Genomic DNA, 13,610 nt, shown 5'->3' with positions numbered 1-13,610 from the left:
CTAGAAATCATGTCTGACTTCTATGAAGTGGGTATAAAATACAATGTGTTTTTTAATTGAGGTATATTTGACCTATAACTTACTAGTTTCAGGTGTACAACATGATTTGGTATTAAACATCCATCACCTTATATTATTTGCAAATGTCTATTGTCATGAGAACCTTTAAGACCTACTCTCTTAGCTTTCAGACATGTGGTACAGTATTAACTATAGTCGCCATACTGTATATTATATCCGATGACTTATTTTGTAACTGTAGATTTGTACCTTTTGACCCATTTCAACACCCCAAACTCTGTGTCCCTACAAGCACAGATCTGTTCTCTGTACCTATGAGCTCAGGTTTTTTTGTTTTGATCGTACATATAAGATCATATGGTATTTGTCTTTCTCTGACTTATTTCATTTAGCATAATGGCCTCAAGGTCCATTTATGTGATTACAAATGGCAAAAATCCCTTCTGTTTTAATGCTGAATCATATTCCTCTATGTATGTGTGGTGTGTTTGCACACACCACGTTTTCTGTCTCCATTCATCCATCAGTGGGCACTTAGGTTGCTTTCATGTCCTGACTGTTGTAAATAATGCCACAGTGAACATGCAGGCACATGTGTTTTTTTCAAGTTAGTGTTTTTGTTTTCTTTAGATAAATACACAGAAGTTGGATTGTCAAATCATACGGTAGTTTTAATTTTTTGAGGAACCTCCATCCCGTTGTGTAAAGTGGCTTCACCAGTTTACATTCCACCAATAGTGCACAAATGTTTTCTCTTTTCTCCACATCCCCACCAGCACTTGTTATTTCTTATCGTTTTGATGGTAGCCATTCTGACAAGGTGGGGGTGATGCCTCATTTTGGTTTCAACTTCTTTGATTATGGATTTGTAGTTCCCTGATGATTAGTGATGTTGAACACCTTTTCATATACCTGTCGTCCAACTATGTATCTCTTTTAGGAAAATGTCTGTTTAGATCCTCTGACCATTTTTTAATTAGACAATTTTTTTTTTGCTATTGAGCTGTACACACAGCTTTTTCTCTTGAATTATATTCAGATCTAAAATGTTCTGTGTGAGCCTCACAGGTAATCCTGTATATTTAAATCTTAATTTGTTTTTCAAGAAAAACATCATGGACCCTTTTCCTTAATGACATTAAGGAACTTCCAAAACATTCAAGATGAGCACATTGAATTTCTGCGACTATACCCTAAAACATTAAGTTAATACTTAATATGTCATTATTTTTCAGGTGTGAGAATGAAACCAAATTCAAAACGGAAGAAGTATTTTGGGCTTACAATTTCTGCCCTACGCCATACTCCTGGACTGCACTTCTGGGCCTTATTTTATATCTTGTTTTCTTCGCACCTGGTAAACAAAGGCTTTGTGTTTCTGTGTTAAAGTTATCTCTTTTTAAAGGAGACAAACTACTCTTTTTCAAATTTCTTATAAACTACTTTACTGAAAATGTTAATTTTTCTCAGGAATGGGACCAATGCCTTGGACGGTGAATTCCGAAATATATCCCCTTTGGGCAAGGAGTACAGGAAATGCATGTTCATCTGGAATAAATTGGATGTTCAACGTTTTGGTTTCACTGACATTTTTACACACAGCAGAGTACCTCACATATTATGGTAAGAGAATATTTTTTCCATCTATAGTTTCATTTTTATTTTTCCTATTCTTTTTATATGTACTATCATTTGGGTGTAAAAGAGTAGATGGTTATATTTTTGCTATACTCAGTATGTCTACGTGGCTTTCTCATTCCCCAAAGGCCTTGGAAATGAACCTAGGGAAAGAGAAGAGTAATTCTTTACTAAGCAGCATGGCTGCTCATCCCTCAGTGCTTTATAGCCCTCACCCCATACAACCCAAACATCTCCTAGCTATCGCCCCAGTTGGAAATCTTCACCGCAGGCTTTTATTTTAATGAAGAAACATAAATAACAGAAGATGGTAGAAATGATGCAGGCAGGGAATCTAAGGGGTAATGTTGAAGATGTCTCATGATGGAGACAGTCATGTCCAGGTAGCTCCCCCAAAGGTCGTGCTGTGATGTATGCTTTCCACTAGATTATCTATGCTGTTCAGGCTACGGTGTGGTAATTTCAGTGTCGGCCCGGACCAGCACTTACCACTACCAAAAGCATAAACCTGACAGAAGTGTTTATGTGAAAATGTGTGGACCATAACTCAAAACAATATTAGGATGTGGCTGACTCAGGAAAAAAGCTTTGGGAAGCTACTTCAAGTCCATTTTTAACTAAAGTGAAAAGATTTTCTCTTTAGCGAGAGAATTTCTTCACTGTCTATGAGCCAATAGTTTGTAATTGGATTCTAAACGATGGACTATCCCAAGATAGTCCCTGTAAGTCTCTGTATGTATATGGAGTGTCTGTTGCTTAGACCATTCTCTGACCCCTTCCCCATCATTCACCCCACCCCATCCCATGCTCTGGGCATGTACATTCCTTTTTGCAAGAACAGACACACACACACGTCCCACAGTTGGACCATAAATCACTGGAGCTTAGGCCAGGACTTAGGCCTGGTTTGCCATTATATTCCCAGTATCTTCCAGGGCCTCCTTTTCACTTGATAAGCCCTCAGAAGTGTTTGTCAAATTAATAAATACACAGATGAATTTTGAATATGAGGAAACATACAAATCTATTCTTCCTGTCTCCTGAACATACTGTATTAGTATTAACTCCTATTATCTTTATAAAACTCTTGTCTCTCCCAGTGAACATTTAGAAATTTAGAAACAGGGGCGCCTGGGTGGCGCAGTCGGTTGAGCGTCCGACTTCAGCCAGGTCACGATCTCGCGGTTCGTGAGTTCGAGCCCCGCGTCGGGCTCTGGGCTGATGGCTCAGAGCCTGGAGCCTGTTTCCGATTCTATGTCTCCCTCTCTCTCTGCCCCTCCCCCGTTCATGCTCTGTCTCTCTCTGTCCCAAAAATAAATAAACGTTGAAAAAAAAAAAAATTAAAAAAAAAAAAAAAGGAAATGCATTGGCATTTTAAAATGGATATACATATTTCATATATTCAATTTTATCCCATTGGCGATTAAAGTTTTTTACATAAATTCAGAAACTTATCTTTCTGACACTATAGGTATTTATACGATAAATATTTACCCATATTTGCTAGTTCTCGAGAATGCTTCATTTTTTTGTTTGTTTTAGGGAATTCTTAAAGACCTAAATATAGGCTAATATCCCAAGGAAGTATTTTTGTTTGTTTATTTTTGAGAGAGAGAGGGGGAAACAGAGGATCCGAAGTGGGCTCTGTGCTGACCACAGAGAGCCCGATGTGGTACTCAAGCTCATGAGCCCGCAAGTTCATGACCTGAGCCAAAGTTGGTCACTTAGCCAACTGAACCACGCAGGGAGGCACCCCAAGGAAGTATTCTTTTTATTAAGTTGTAGACCAAATACTAAAAGTCTACATGGCAAGACTTTTGTTAGCAAAGCTCCTCCTTCAGTTTATGCAGCCTCAACAACAGGAGGCAACAGAAATAAAATTTAAATAGGGCATACATAGCCAGGCTTCTTTGAGAAATATTCAGTTAGAACCAATTGGCAGTTGCCAGAGGGGAAGGAGGGTGAGGGTTGGGCAAATATGGGTGAAGGGTGGTAGGAGGTACAGGCTTCCAGTTACAGAATGAGTGAGCCATGGAGATGAAGAGTACAGCACAGGGCACATGGTCAATGGTATTGTAATAGTGATACGTGGTGACAGATGGTAGCTACACTTGTGAGTATGGCATAATGTACATAGTTGTCAAATCAGTATGTTGTACACCGGAAGCTAATGTGAATTGTGTCAACTCTACTTCCATTTGAATAGATACAGTTTATATTTTATTATATATATATGGCTTATATATAATAAAATACATATATTGTTTATATATCTAGTTAGAAGTTTTTGCTTTGCATTAAGCCAGGCTTCTAGTATGTCAACACACTGGTCCATTAGGTCTACTGCTTGCTAAGTTTTTTTCTGTGTCTTTGGACCTAAATTTTAACCTACATGTTACTGATTTATGTAAGACACATGTTTCTATAGATGATTTAACAAACATACTCCATAACAATGCATTTCTCTTTAAATTTCCATGTCTTCTTTTATTGCCTCCTTTCTTATTTCATAAAACCTCAAATTTTGGTTTCTTCCTGAACTATACTGCTTAGACAAGTCTGCCTTGGCCCCCATTCAGTAACGTTTATTACTAAAACTTATCATTAAAATGTCAGGACTATACCATTTTATGTATAGCACTTGTGACTACTAAATACTAAGTCTACTAAATAGATCCCTTGAAAAGCATTGTATCAAAGTTCCTGTACTGAGGTACTGAAATTCAGTCAGACATGGTCTTTGATTCTTCATCCTGTATAATTCAATTAAATATTTGTTTAAATCTGAAACTTCATATAGGATTCTTAATAAGATTGATTTCCTTCAGAATAAAAACTGAGGAATATCTGCACTTAACAATCCTGACAGACTCATTACAGATTTTTGGTTTTTTTTTCTACTTGCATTCCAAGGAGAAATAAGAAAATGAGTCACATAACTGACTTGGCCATTATTTGGAGGAGGCCACAGCCTTCCTGGCTGGCCCATGCCTCTGTGGCTTAACCATAGGTCTCACCACTTGGGCAGTTTTGGTATTGCCTGCTTTAGATTCTTCAGATTCTGTAAAAGGATCTTGTATTTTATCTTTTGTTTGTTTGTTTATTTTTGAGAAAGAGAGAAACAGATCATGGGGAGGGGAGGGGCAGAGATAGAGGGAGACTGAGGATCTGAAGCAGGCTGCAGGCTCTGAGCTGTCATCACAGAGCCCGGCGGGGGTCTCGAACGCACAAACCGTGAGAGCATGACCTGAGCCTGAGCATGACCTGAGCCTAAGCTGGACGCTCAACCAACTAAGCCACCCAAGCGCCCCAAGGGTCTTTCATTTTAGTAGAATTTCTTTGATGTTATTTGGATGGGGAATCTGGGTCACAAGCAAGAAACTATATGGCCTTTAAGAATCTTCCTATTCCATCTAATTGTTTTTAACCATAATGGTGGAGCACTGACAGATTTGATTTATTTCTATTCATGCCACTGTTGCTAAATTGCGAAACATGATGAATGTTTCCTCAACATTATATTTTATAAAGCCAAACGTAGTTTGCTCTGTTAGAGATTCTGGAGTTTAGCAGCCTGATTTAGTCTAAAGTGTTTTACCATCTGCACTTATTTTTTCTGTATTGTCATCATGATTACCATCCTTTCTTTGTCCCTCCCTGCTAACAATTCCATTTCTCTTCCACCACAAGTTTTACTTATCTGTAATCAAACACAGGACCTCATCTGCTTTTTTTTTTCCTCCAAAACCTAGCATCATCCAAGAGCTAGCTTTTCAGCATCACCCTTTTCATGAAAACATTCCCAGTTTTTAAGTCCTACTAATCTTGTTCTATTCTATCTCTAATAGCAACCCTTCTTCCATAGTCATTTAGATGCATTTGGTAATACTACTTTTTTTTGGCAGCTAACCTCCAGAATTCTAGTAGGCATGTAACATACATTTTTTTCTGTTCTTTGCCGTTTGGCAGGACAGCAGTTTTTTCCCCATTAGACAGATGAGGAAAGCAGGGTCAAGAGAATTTAAGAAACTGCCCCAGGAGTCTGCCTGCATCACTTTGTGACTTTCAGATCCACACTGTCTACAGAGCCACGGAACCTTCCTGTCACTGTAGCACTCAGCCATGCATCCCAGATGACCTAGTAGTATTTTCTGATTATTTACTAAGTATAAGACATAAAAAATACATACACGCTTGTATGAAATGTTTAACATGAATCAAACAAATGAAATAAAGGACGCCTGTATTTGTGTTTTTAAACAAAGAGCATTTCTCTTACACAAGCCCAGCTCCTTGACTTAATCTAGCAAACTATGCCATGATTTAGTCAACCCTTTCGTATTTTTTCTAAATCTTGTAATTTACCTCTTTTTCCCTACAGTTCTCTCATGACTCCTCGTCCCACCAAGCAGATTCTTTCAGGTGGACAATTCAGCAGCATTTTTCTTCCAGTTTTCCTTGAACCTTCCCAAGATTGTTTCTGTATTTATTCCTGGAATGGTTACTTCTGTCTTTTAAAAAGTAGTCTTCCTAATGTCTTTCCCATTCTGTAATGATTCATCAGAAAGGGAAAATATTATTCAGTTCTTTAACTGCTTGCTATGCTATTTTGCTTACAGCTTGATTTTGAAATATGTCTTTGTCTAGTTTAGCCCTTTATTTCAGATCTGCTTGCAGTCAACAAGAGCACACTTATTTCTAGATGCTCTATTGAGTCAGGCACCATATTAAGCATTGGGAACCCAAATACAAACAAGCCATAGACTCAGTCCTTAAGGAGACCAGTTTTGACACCGAAACAGGAGAGCACATCTCCCTCTCAGGCATCTCATAACCATCTCTCCTATGCCTGCTCCTGATTGGGGTTGTAAAATTTATAGAATTATAAACTAAAATAGCAGCTGAGTGGAGCACCTAACCCAGATGGTTCAGTCGGTTGAGCATCTGACTTTGGCTCGGGTCATGATCTCAACAGTTTGTGAGTTCAAGCCCCACTGCGGTCTAGTGCAGAGATCCTCTGTCCCCCTGTCTCTGCCCCCCCGCTTTTCCTCTCTCAAAAATAAATAATTATATAAAATAGCTGAGAAACCATCTTTTTTTTTTTTTTTTTTTTTTTACTTGATACGGAAACTGAGGCACAGAGAGGAGGTTAAATGACTGGAAGTCACACAACAAGATTTAAACCTAGATTTTCCAACTCCCAATCTGATATCCTTTCTGCCATTTGTCACATTAGTTTATCATCTTCCATTACCAGGATGATCTCAATTGAACACCTTAAATTAGGCAGGAACTCCACTGTGATAAGGTTCTTATATTTAAATTGAGAATTATATAAGAAAGACCATCTTGGAAATATGTAGAGAGTATACACAAGTCACATATGTCTCATCCATCTAGACTTGCTGTATTTACACTTAGAATTGTAACACAACCAGGTACTATTTAGGTCTTTGTGTTTATACTGCATTGGCATGCATAGTCTTAGGGGAAAGCAGAATTCTCTGATCTCATGGAACTTATATTCTAGTTGGGGAAAACAAAACAAATTAGTAAGCTTTATAGTATGCCAGATGGTGAGAAGTGCCATGGACCAAAACAAGTGGATCTTGGTGGTCTAAGAGAAGGAACAAGGGGACTAGGTAAGAGACCACTGCGATAGTGCAGATGAGAAGATTGCCTTTAGATCAGAGATACCAGTGGAATGGCGAGAAGTGGTCATATTTGGATTGTATTTTGAAGGTAGATCCAACAGAATTTCCTAACAGATTGGATGTTGGATGCGAGGGTAAGGAAACAGTCAAGGTTGACTTCTCAACTTTGGGCATGAGAGATTGGAAAGATAAGTTGCCATGTACTCCACTGAATCATGAACTCAGAAGTGGCATCATGTATGTGATTCTAGAAGTACAAGATAAATGAGAAAAAAATTGTTCCCTCAAAGTGCCTCCATTCTAGTAGACAAGACAGACGCAAATGCATGCACATAATACTTCTTGGTTGTTATGACGGTGGCTTCAGCAAAGTGCTGTAAAAGTACACAGGAGAGAGAAGAGTGATCTCTAGCCAAGGAAGTGAAGAAAGACTTCAAAGCAGAAGTTACATCTGAACTCAGTTTATCATTCTTCTTGAGTTGGGCATTGTATAACTTGAGCTTAGAAAGGTAAATTGTATTATGTTCATAGAGCTAGAATAGTAAGAGTAAAGCAGGCCAGTAGTTATTTTTTGCCTCCATGTAAGACCACAGTTATGTATGATTGACCAGAAGGAAAAATCAAAATCAAGTACACTTTCCAACCTAGGACTATTCATATACATACGTATTATTTTCCATTGCAGGAGCCTTCTTCCTCTATGCTGGATTCGCTGCTGTGGGACTCCTTTTCATCTATGGCTGTCTTCCTGAGACCAAAGGGAAAAAATTAGAGGAAATTGAATCACTCTTTGACAACAGGTTATGTACATGTGGCGCTTCAGATTCTGATGAAGGGAGATATATTGAATATATTCGGGTGAAGGGAAGTAACTATCATCTTTCTGACAACGATGCTTCTGATGTGGAATAATTTTCAGCTGCTGAAATATTTAGGTATTTAAACAAACTTGGGGAACAAAAGCAGCAATTGGTGACCTCACTGCCCTGCTTTTAATCTGGTTCTTTCCACAGTCTAGTTTTGAATGACCTCATATTCTAGAATATTTGATTAGGAGGAAGATACAACCATGATGACATTTTTTTTTCACAAGCAGAAATGTGAAACAATATTTAGAGATTTTAAATTAATAATTATTGAACAAATGTATGTAAATCCTTCCTGAGATAGTCTAAAATGAATATTGTATCCAGTGACTTCAGTGGTATCCTTTTTTCCTAAGACCATATATAATTATTAGTGGCAATAGAGTCAGTGCTAAACTAGCTGAATCGTATATGTATGATATACTTATGAAGAAGGATTCTGGGATATGATCCAGGGATGTTTTCTGTCAAAACATGACCTGTTGGCCCTAAATTTCCCTAAGGACAAGTAGCTTATCTGTGATCAACTATTAGAAAGTAAATTCCATTTAAGCTTTCAGCAGATTCAAAAGTGCCTCCACAGAGGCATGGTTGTCCTTATCTCCTTTGGATTCCACATTTTGGTCTCTCTCTCCAAGTCAGATCTTGAGAGCTCTTGAGAAACTGACTCTGCACAGGACCTTTGGAACATTATGAAAAGCAGGTCTTTAAGGGTTTATTTTCATACGTATTTTTTTGCATCAGTGATAAGTATACATTTGCACAGATAAGCTGGCAAGTTTTGATAAGTATATTTTATTGCTAGAAAGTAAGAAAGAAAAAATTTTTATGGATCCCTGATTGAGTTAGTCACTTAAGTATGCACCTATAAACGCAAAACAGTGCCGTGTCTTCAAGTGTATTTCAGGGTTTCTGTTCATGCCAAAATCACCTGATACTCACCACGCCTTCACTCATCGACTCTAGAGCCCTACTATTTGTGCCTTCATTTTTGTTCTAAATAGCTGCTAGCAGACTATTTTCCCCTTTTAATCAAATAATTTCTGAAACAAAAAAGAAAGGAAGAAAATCAGTGACAGAGAATGCTGCTGTTATATTGATGTTTAAGTAAATAGTGGGACTTACGTTTTCCTTAACTTTTTATTAATTCTTCATAAGGGAATCATGACATTTCGTTACTTAATAGTACTTGTCTTTTTTTACTTTAAGAGCACAAATTTGTTTTTATTTTGCACACCCTTTTCTCATTTTCCCTGACAGTTTACCAAAAAAGAAAAGATACATAGATTTGTCTGTGGGTGTTTCCTTTTTCTCATACTTGGCTTGGATTTTTTTCCTTGTCTAAAAATTGAGATTTTCTATTGGAACAGATTGATGTTTCTAATATAGCATACATTTCTGCAGTGTCTTTGCAAAGTGTTCATTGGTTCTTATGCTCATTCATCAATGATCCCTATTTTTTGTTCTTAAGAACTTCACAGGATATACAAAATTACTTGCTACTTCCAGTGAAAATATGAATGAATCTTAAGTTTGATGCATTTTAATATGGCTCTAAGCATCTAATAAGGCACTCTTTGGACTGAAAAGATAGCTATCTCTAAATTCATTGTTTGTGCCAGTCTCCCAAAGGTGTTTTGGTCTTCGCTGGAAGTCTGGCTTATTCCTGTCACTATTATCAAAACTGAAAAGGTAGCCAAGGAGGTTTATTCTCTTAGCCACCAGGGGTATGATAAGCGTGCTTTTAAAATGTCACTTTACTGGCCTAAAAATCCTTCAGCCAAAAAAAAAAAAAAAAAAGGTCCCTTTGATCATTTCATACAATAAAAAAATTTATTTTAGAGAGTTTTTTTCCCTGAATTAGGTGCTTTGACAATTGATTTCTAAGGGGATACTAGTATTGATTTTTCCCCCAGAAAAGCAGATGTGATTTAATAGAAAAAGTTATTCATATTTCTTATCCCATAAGAAATTTCTTATCTGTGTAATACTTCACACAGGGAAAGTGAAATGGAAAATGAGCTATTATGTGGCAAAATCAGAATATGGGGAGAAAAAGCATTTGGACCAATTAAAGTGCTCTCTAAAAATATATTTTTCTGATTTATCCAAATAATTGCCTCAATTCTTCTCTTTATTGTATACATAGCCTTAATTATATGCTTATATACTCAGCTGGGCTGAATGCACAGTAACCTTATTATTAAAGGAGCGACTGGACTTTTATTATCTCCTAATGCAGAACATGGCCTGTTCTCCCTGATGTGAGCAAATGGCACTTTGAACTTTATATCCATAAATGCACATAAAAACAGGGAAAATTAGCCACAGTCCTCCTCCCCTCGTCTCCTCAAACTCTCCTTTAAAGAACTATTTGTTATTTATATAGTGATAAAGACAGTATTCCATATCTTGGAAGTATAAGACAGAATGGCATAGTATAAAGATTATTTATAATTTTTTTAAAAACAACTACTTAAAAAGAAACCTTATACAACTAGGGTGTTGTTTTTAGATTCAGTGAACATTTCTAGTATATTAAAAATTAAGTATTTGAACTTTTTTTATATTATGTACCTTTTAAGTTCCTAGCATCTTTGGCTACCACTATCAACTTGAAAACATTACGTTTGAAATATCATCAAATATATATATTTTTAGGACAATTTATATATGGTATGATTTGACCTACCATATTAAAACAGACTGGGCATCATGCTTTTAACTGAAATTATAGGTGTCCTTCTAAGCATGCTGCAAATTCAATAGACATGTATTATGTTTCAGGAATACATTGCAGAGCAAGTCATAACTCCTAGTTGAGGCTTAGCTTGGTGGCTGATGAGATCTGCTCTCAAGAGAATAGAACCCTCCATCTGCACCTGAACACAGGGCTGAACGTGAAGTCAGATAAATTGTAAAGATCTGTCATTAATAATTTTCTTCAATACAAACATTCTTAATAATTTTGACTGTCGCACCTTAGTCAGTAATTACCCAAAACATGATTTTTAATGTATTTGTAAAAGATCCAAATGAAAACTAAATTTTAAAGGTAATATTTTCATTTGAAATTTTGTTCCCAGCCATATGCAGTAATTAGTTCCCTGATGGAAAATACTATGATGGTAATGGCTATCATCAAGTGCTTTTTCATAATAATATTTTACCACTGAACTACATTTTCATGTAGAAGATTCTAAACATTATTTTTTAGGTTATTCACCCTACAATGAGAATTCCACTAAAGAATTTAGAAGTTGTTTACTATAGTTTCAAAATCCATTATCCAGAGGGAGAATGAACAGGAAAAATGTAACTGACAACCTACGCTTTTGCTTTTTACTGGAAAGTAAAATTGATATGTATTACAATCCTAGATCCTTGGGGGAGAATATTCTACAAAATACTATCCATGTGTTCTCTAAGAAAGTCTCACAACTTAATGACACTAACCGTTTACAAGTACTGTAATACAGTAAGGAGGAGTGGAAGGATTGTTTTATCTCATCAGCATAGTTCAGAACAATAAAATTATTGAGATGTTTTGTAATAATCAAATTTTTTTTTAACCATTCTCCTGGTTATAAAATCTCAAATTACACTAGCACCTAACAGTCTACATTTACCCAGTTGTTGCAACAAGTTTTCAAGTACCAAATTTAGATCTTTTCCTAACTACAAATGAAAAAAAAATATCAGGCCACTAGCAAAGAATTCATAACAACGTGCTTTATAGCAAAATGTATTAAATAGCGGATAAAATTATAGCTTATGTGTAGCTGCTGACAATGACAAGACTCAGAATTCTTCTCTAGATTAATTTTAATGTCCTGTTTTCTGTCACTTTCTATCAATTTTCTTAGCCTCGTGTACAGTAATGTTAAGCTAATTGGATCAAGTGATCAGTGGTAGCAGTGTATCTGTTATCAGTACATTCCCTTCTTCTGGGTGAGAAATATTGCTATTTTCCACAAATAGCAATCATTTTAAAAACAAGTAACTGCTACCAACTTTTACATTATCTTTTAGAGAAGGAAATATTTGTGTGCCAATAATCATCAAAGAGATATTTTGTAAGTGTGCTAATGATGTTCAGAAGTACATGACAGAATTTTATCCTCATAACTTGCTTGTGAGTGTAAAACAATATAATTCCTATAAATCTTTACTTCGGATGTATAAAACAGTCTGTTGCACTGAGTGATTTGGTCTATGAAATGTTCAGTAACTACCTTCAGTTAGCAGTAATATTCAGATTTTTATTTCACACTCTTAAGTTCATGTGTTTGATTTTGTCATATCAGTATGAGAAAAAGGAATGCAGCTTACAAGTACTTAAAAACCAATTTTTGTAAAGTTTTAAAATTTTAGTAAATTTAACATCATTCCATCTCATTTGAAGGTTAAAAAGATGAGACTTAACTCTAGCCAAAGTAGAAATTTATATTCTACATGTCCAAACTGGTTCCTAGCGGCTTTTGGACTATATCTTATTTGATGTTATAGTATCTTTATTTGTAATAAATGTTCAAATTTCTATTTAGAAGCTCTAATGTACATCTAGATTAAATCAAAAGTTTTATGCTTTTAAAATATGTATTTCAAAATGTATATTTTAATTTGAGTGCATGTTATATAGTATTTAATACTTCACATGTCTTAGAAGATTCAGTATAAATATTTATTCTTACATATGTGACATATGGGATGTCTCAAAAATTATGAATATGTATCATTTCCTTCAAAGTCATTCTAGCCTATAGCTGTATCAAAAGTATTGTATATTTTATGGAAATTTAGTGATGTATATGTAAATTTTTTAAGTTATTTTATTGAAGTTCAATCTTTACATAAAATTAAAATCTTTTTTTAAAAAAAGTGTCAGTGCCAGAACTGTAAATGAAAATAATCAAATAAAAGTTAAGACAATTCATTACTCATTTATCTCCCTTGCACTTTTGTATTTTCTTTAATTCTCTTCCTTGGATTTTAGGATCTAGACATAGCAAAGGCATCTACAAAGCTCCACATATTGAATAATACTTTTTTATCTCTTTTGATCATGGGTAAACTCGATCTTTAAAAAAATATTTTATAATACCTAAAATTTGTTCCAAGGAATAATTCTAAATAGTAAATATAAAATGTAAAACGAAGTGCTTAGGAGCCCTTGAAATATTATTTCTGTTTGTTGCTAAAACAAGTTGTAACATAAACCATTACGTCAGGTTGACAAAAATTGTATTTGCTCTGTATGTGAAAACAATATACCTGCCGGATGGCCTGATGACAGTTCCTTTTGGCACTGTATAGCTCTCCATTGCCATTTTTCCCCAACTGAAGCTTTTAAATTTTTTTTTTAAATAGTAAGAATTATCTATTGTTTGATCTGGGCAGCTGTTAGAATTATCTCCATAGTTAGGGTGTG

At 35.6% G+C, this 13,610-nt stretch overlaps 1 protein-coding gene across 1 annotated transcript in view; it reads left to right on the top strand.

Moving 5' to 3' along the window:
* SLC2A13 (solute carrier family 2 member 13) overlaps positions 1 to 13,126 on the top strand; it is a 381,073-nt gene extending 367,947 nt beyond the window's left edge. Inside the window, exons 8-10 of the mRNA XM_045465179.1 lie at positions 1,257 to 1,378; positions 1,492 to 1,644; positions 7,999 to 13,126. Of these exons, the coding sequence (XP_045321135.1) occupies positions 1,257 to 1,378; positions 1,492 to 1,644; positions 7,999 to 8,225 (502 nt within the window). The 3' untranslated portion in view covers positions 8,226 to 13,126. The remainder of the gene's footprint in view (positions 1 to 1,256; positions 1,379 to 1,491; positions 1,645 to 7,998) is intronic.
* Positions 13,127 to 13,610: the final 484 nt, after the last annotated feature.

The sequence above is a fragment of the Leopardus geoffroyi genome, chromosome B4, assembly GCF_018350155.1.
Source record: "Leopardus geoffroyi isolate Oge1 chromosome B4, O.geoffroyi_Oge1_pat1.0, whole genome shotgun sequence".
NCBI lineage: Eukaryota > Metazoa > Chordata > Mammalia > Carnivora > Felidae > Leopardus > Leopardus geoffroyi.
Note: the sequence above shows the minus strand (reverse complement) of the source record. Positions and strands in the feature narration are given on the sequence as shown.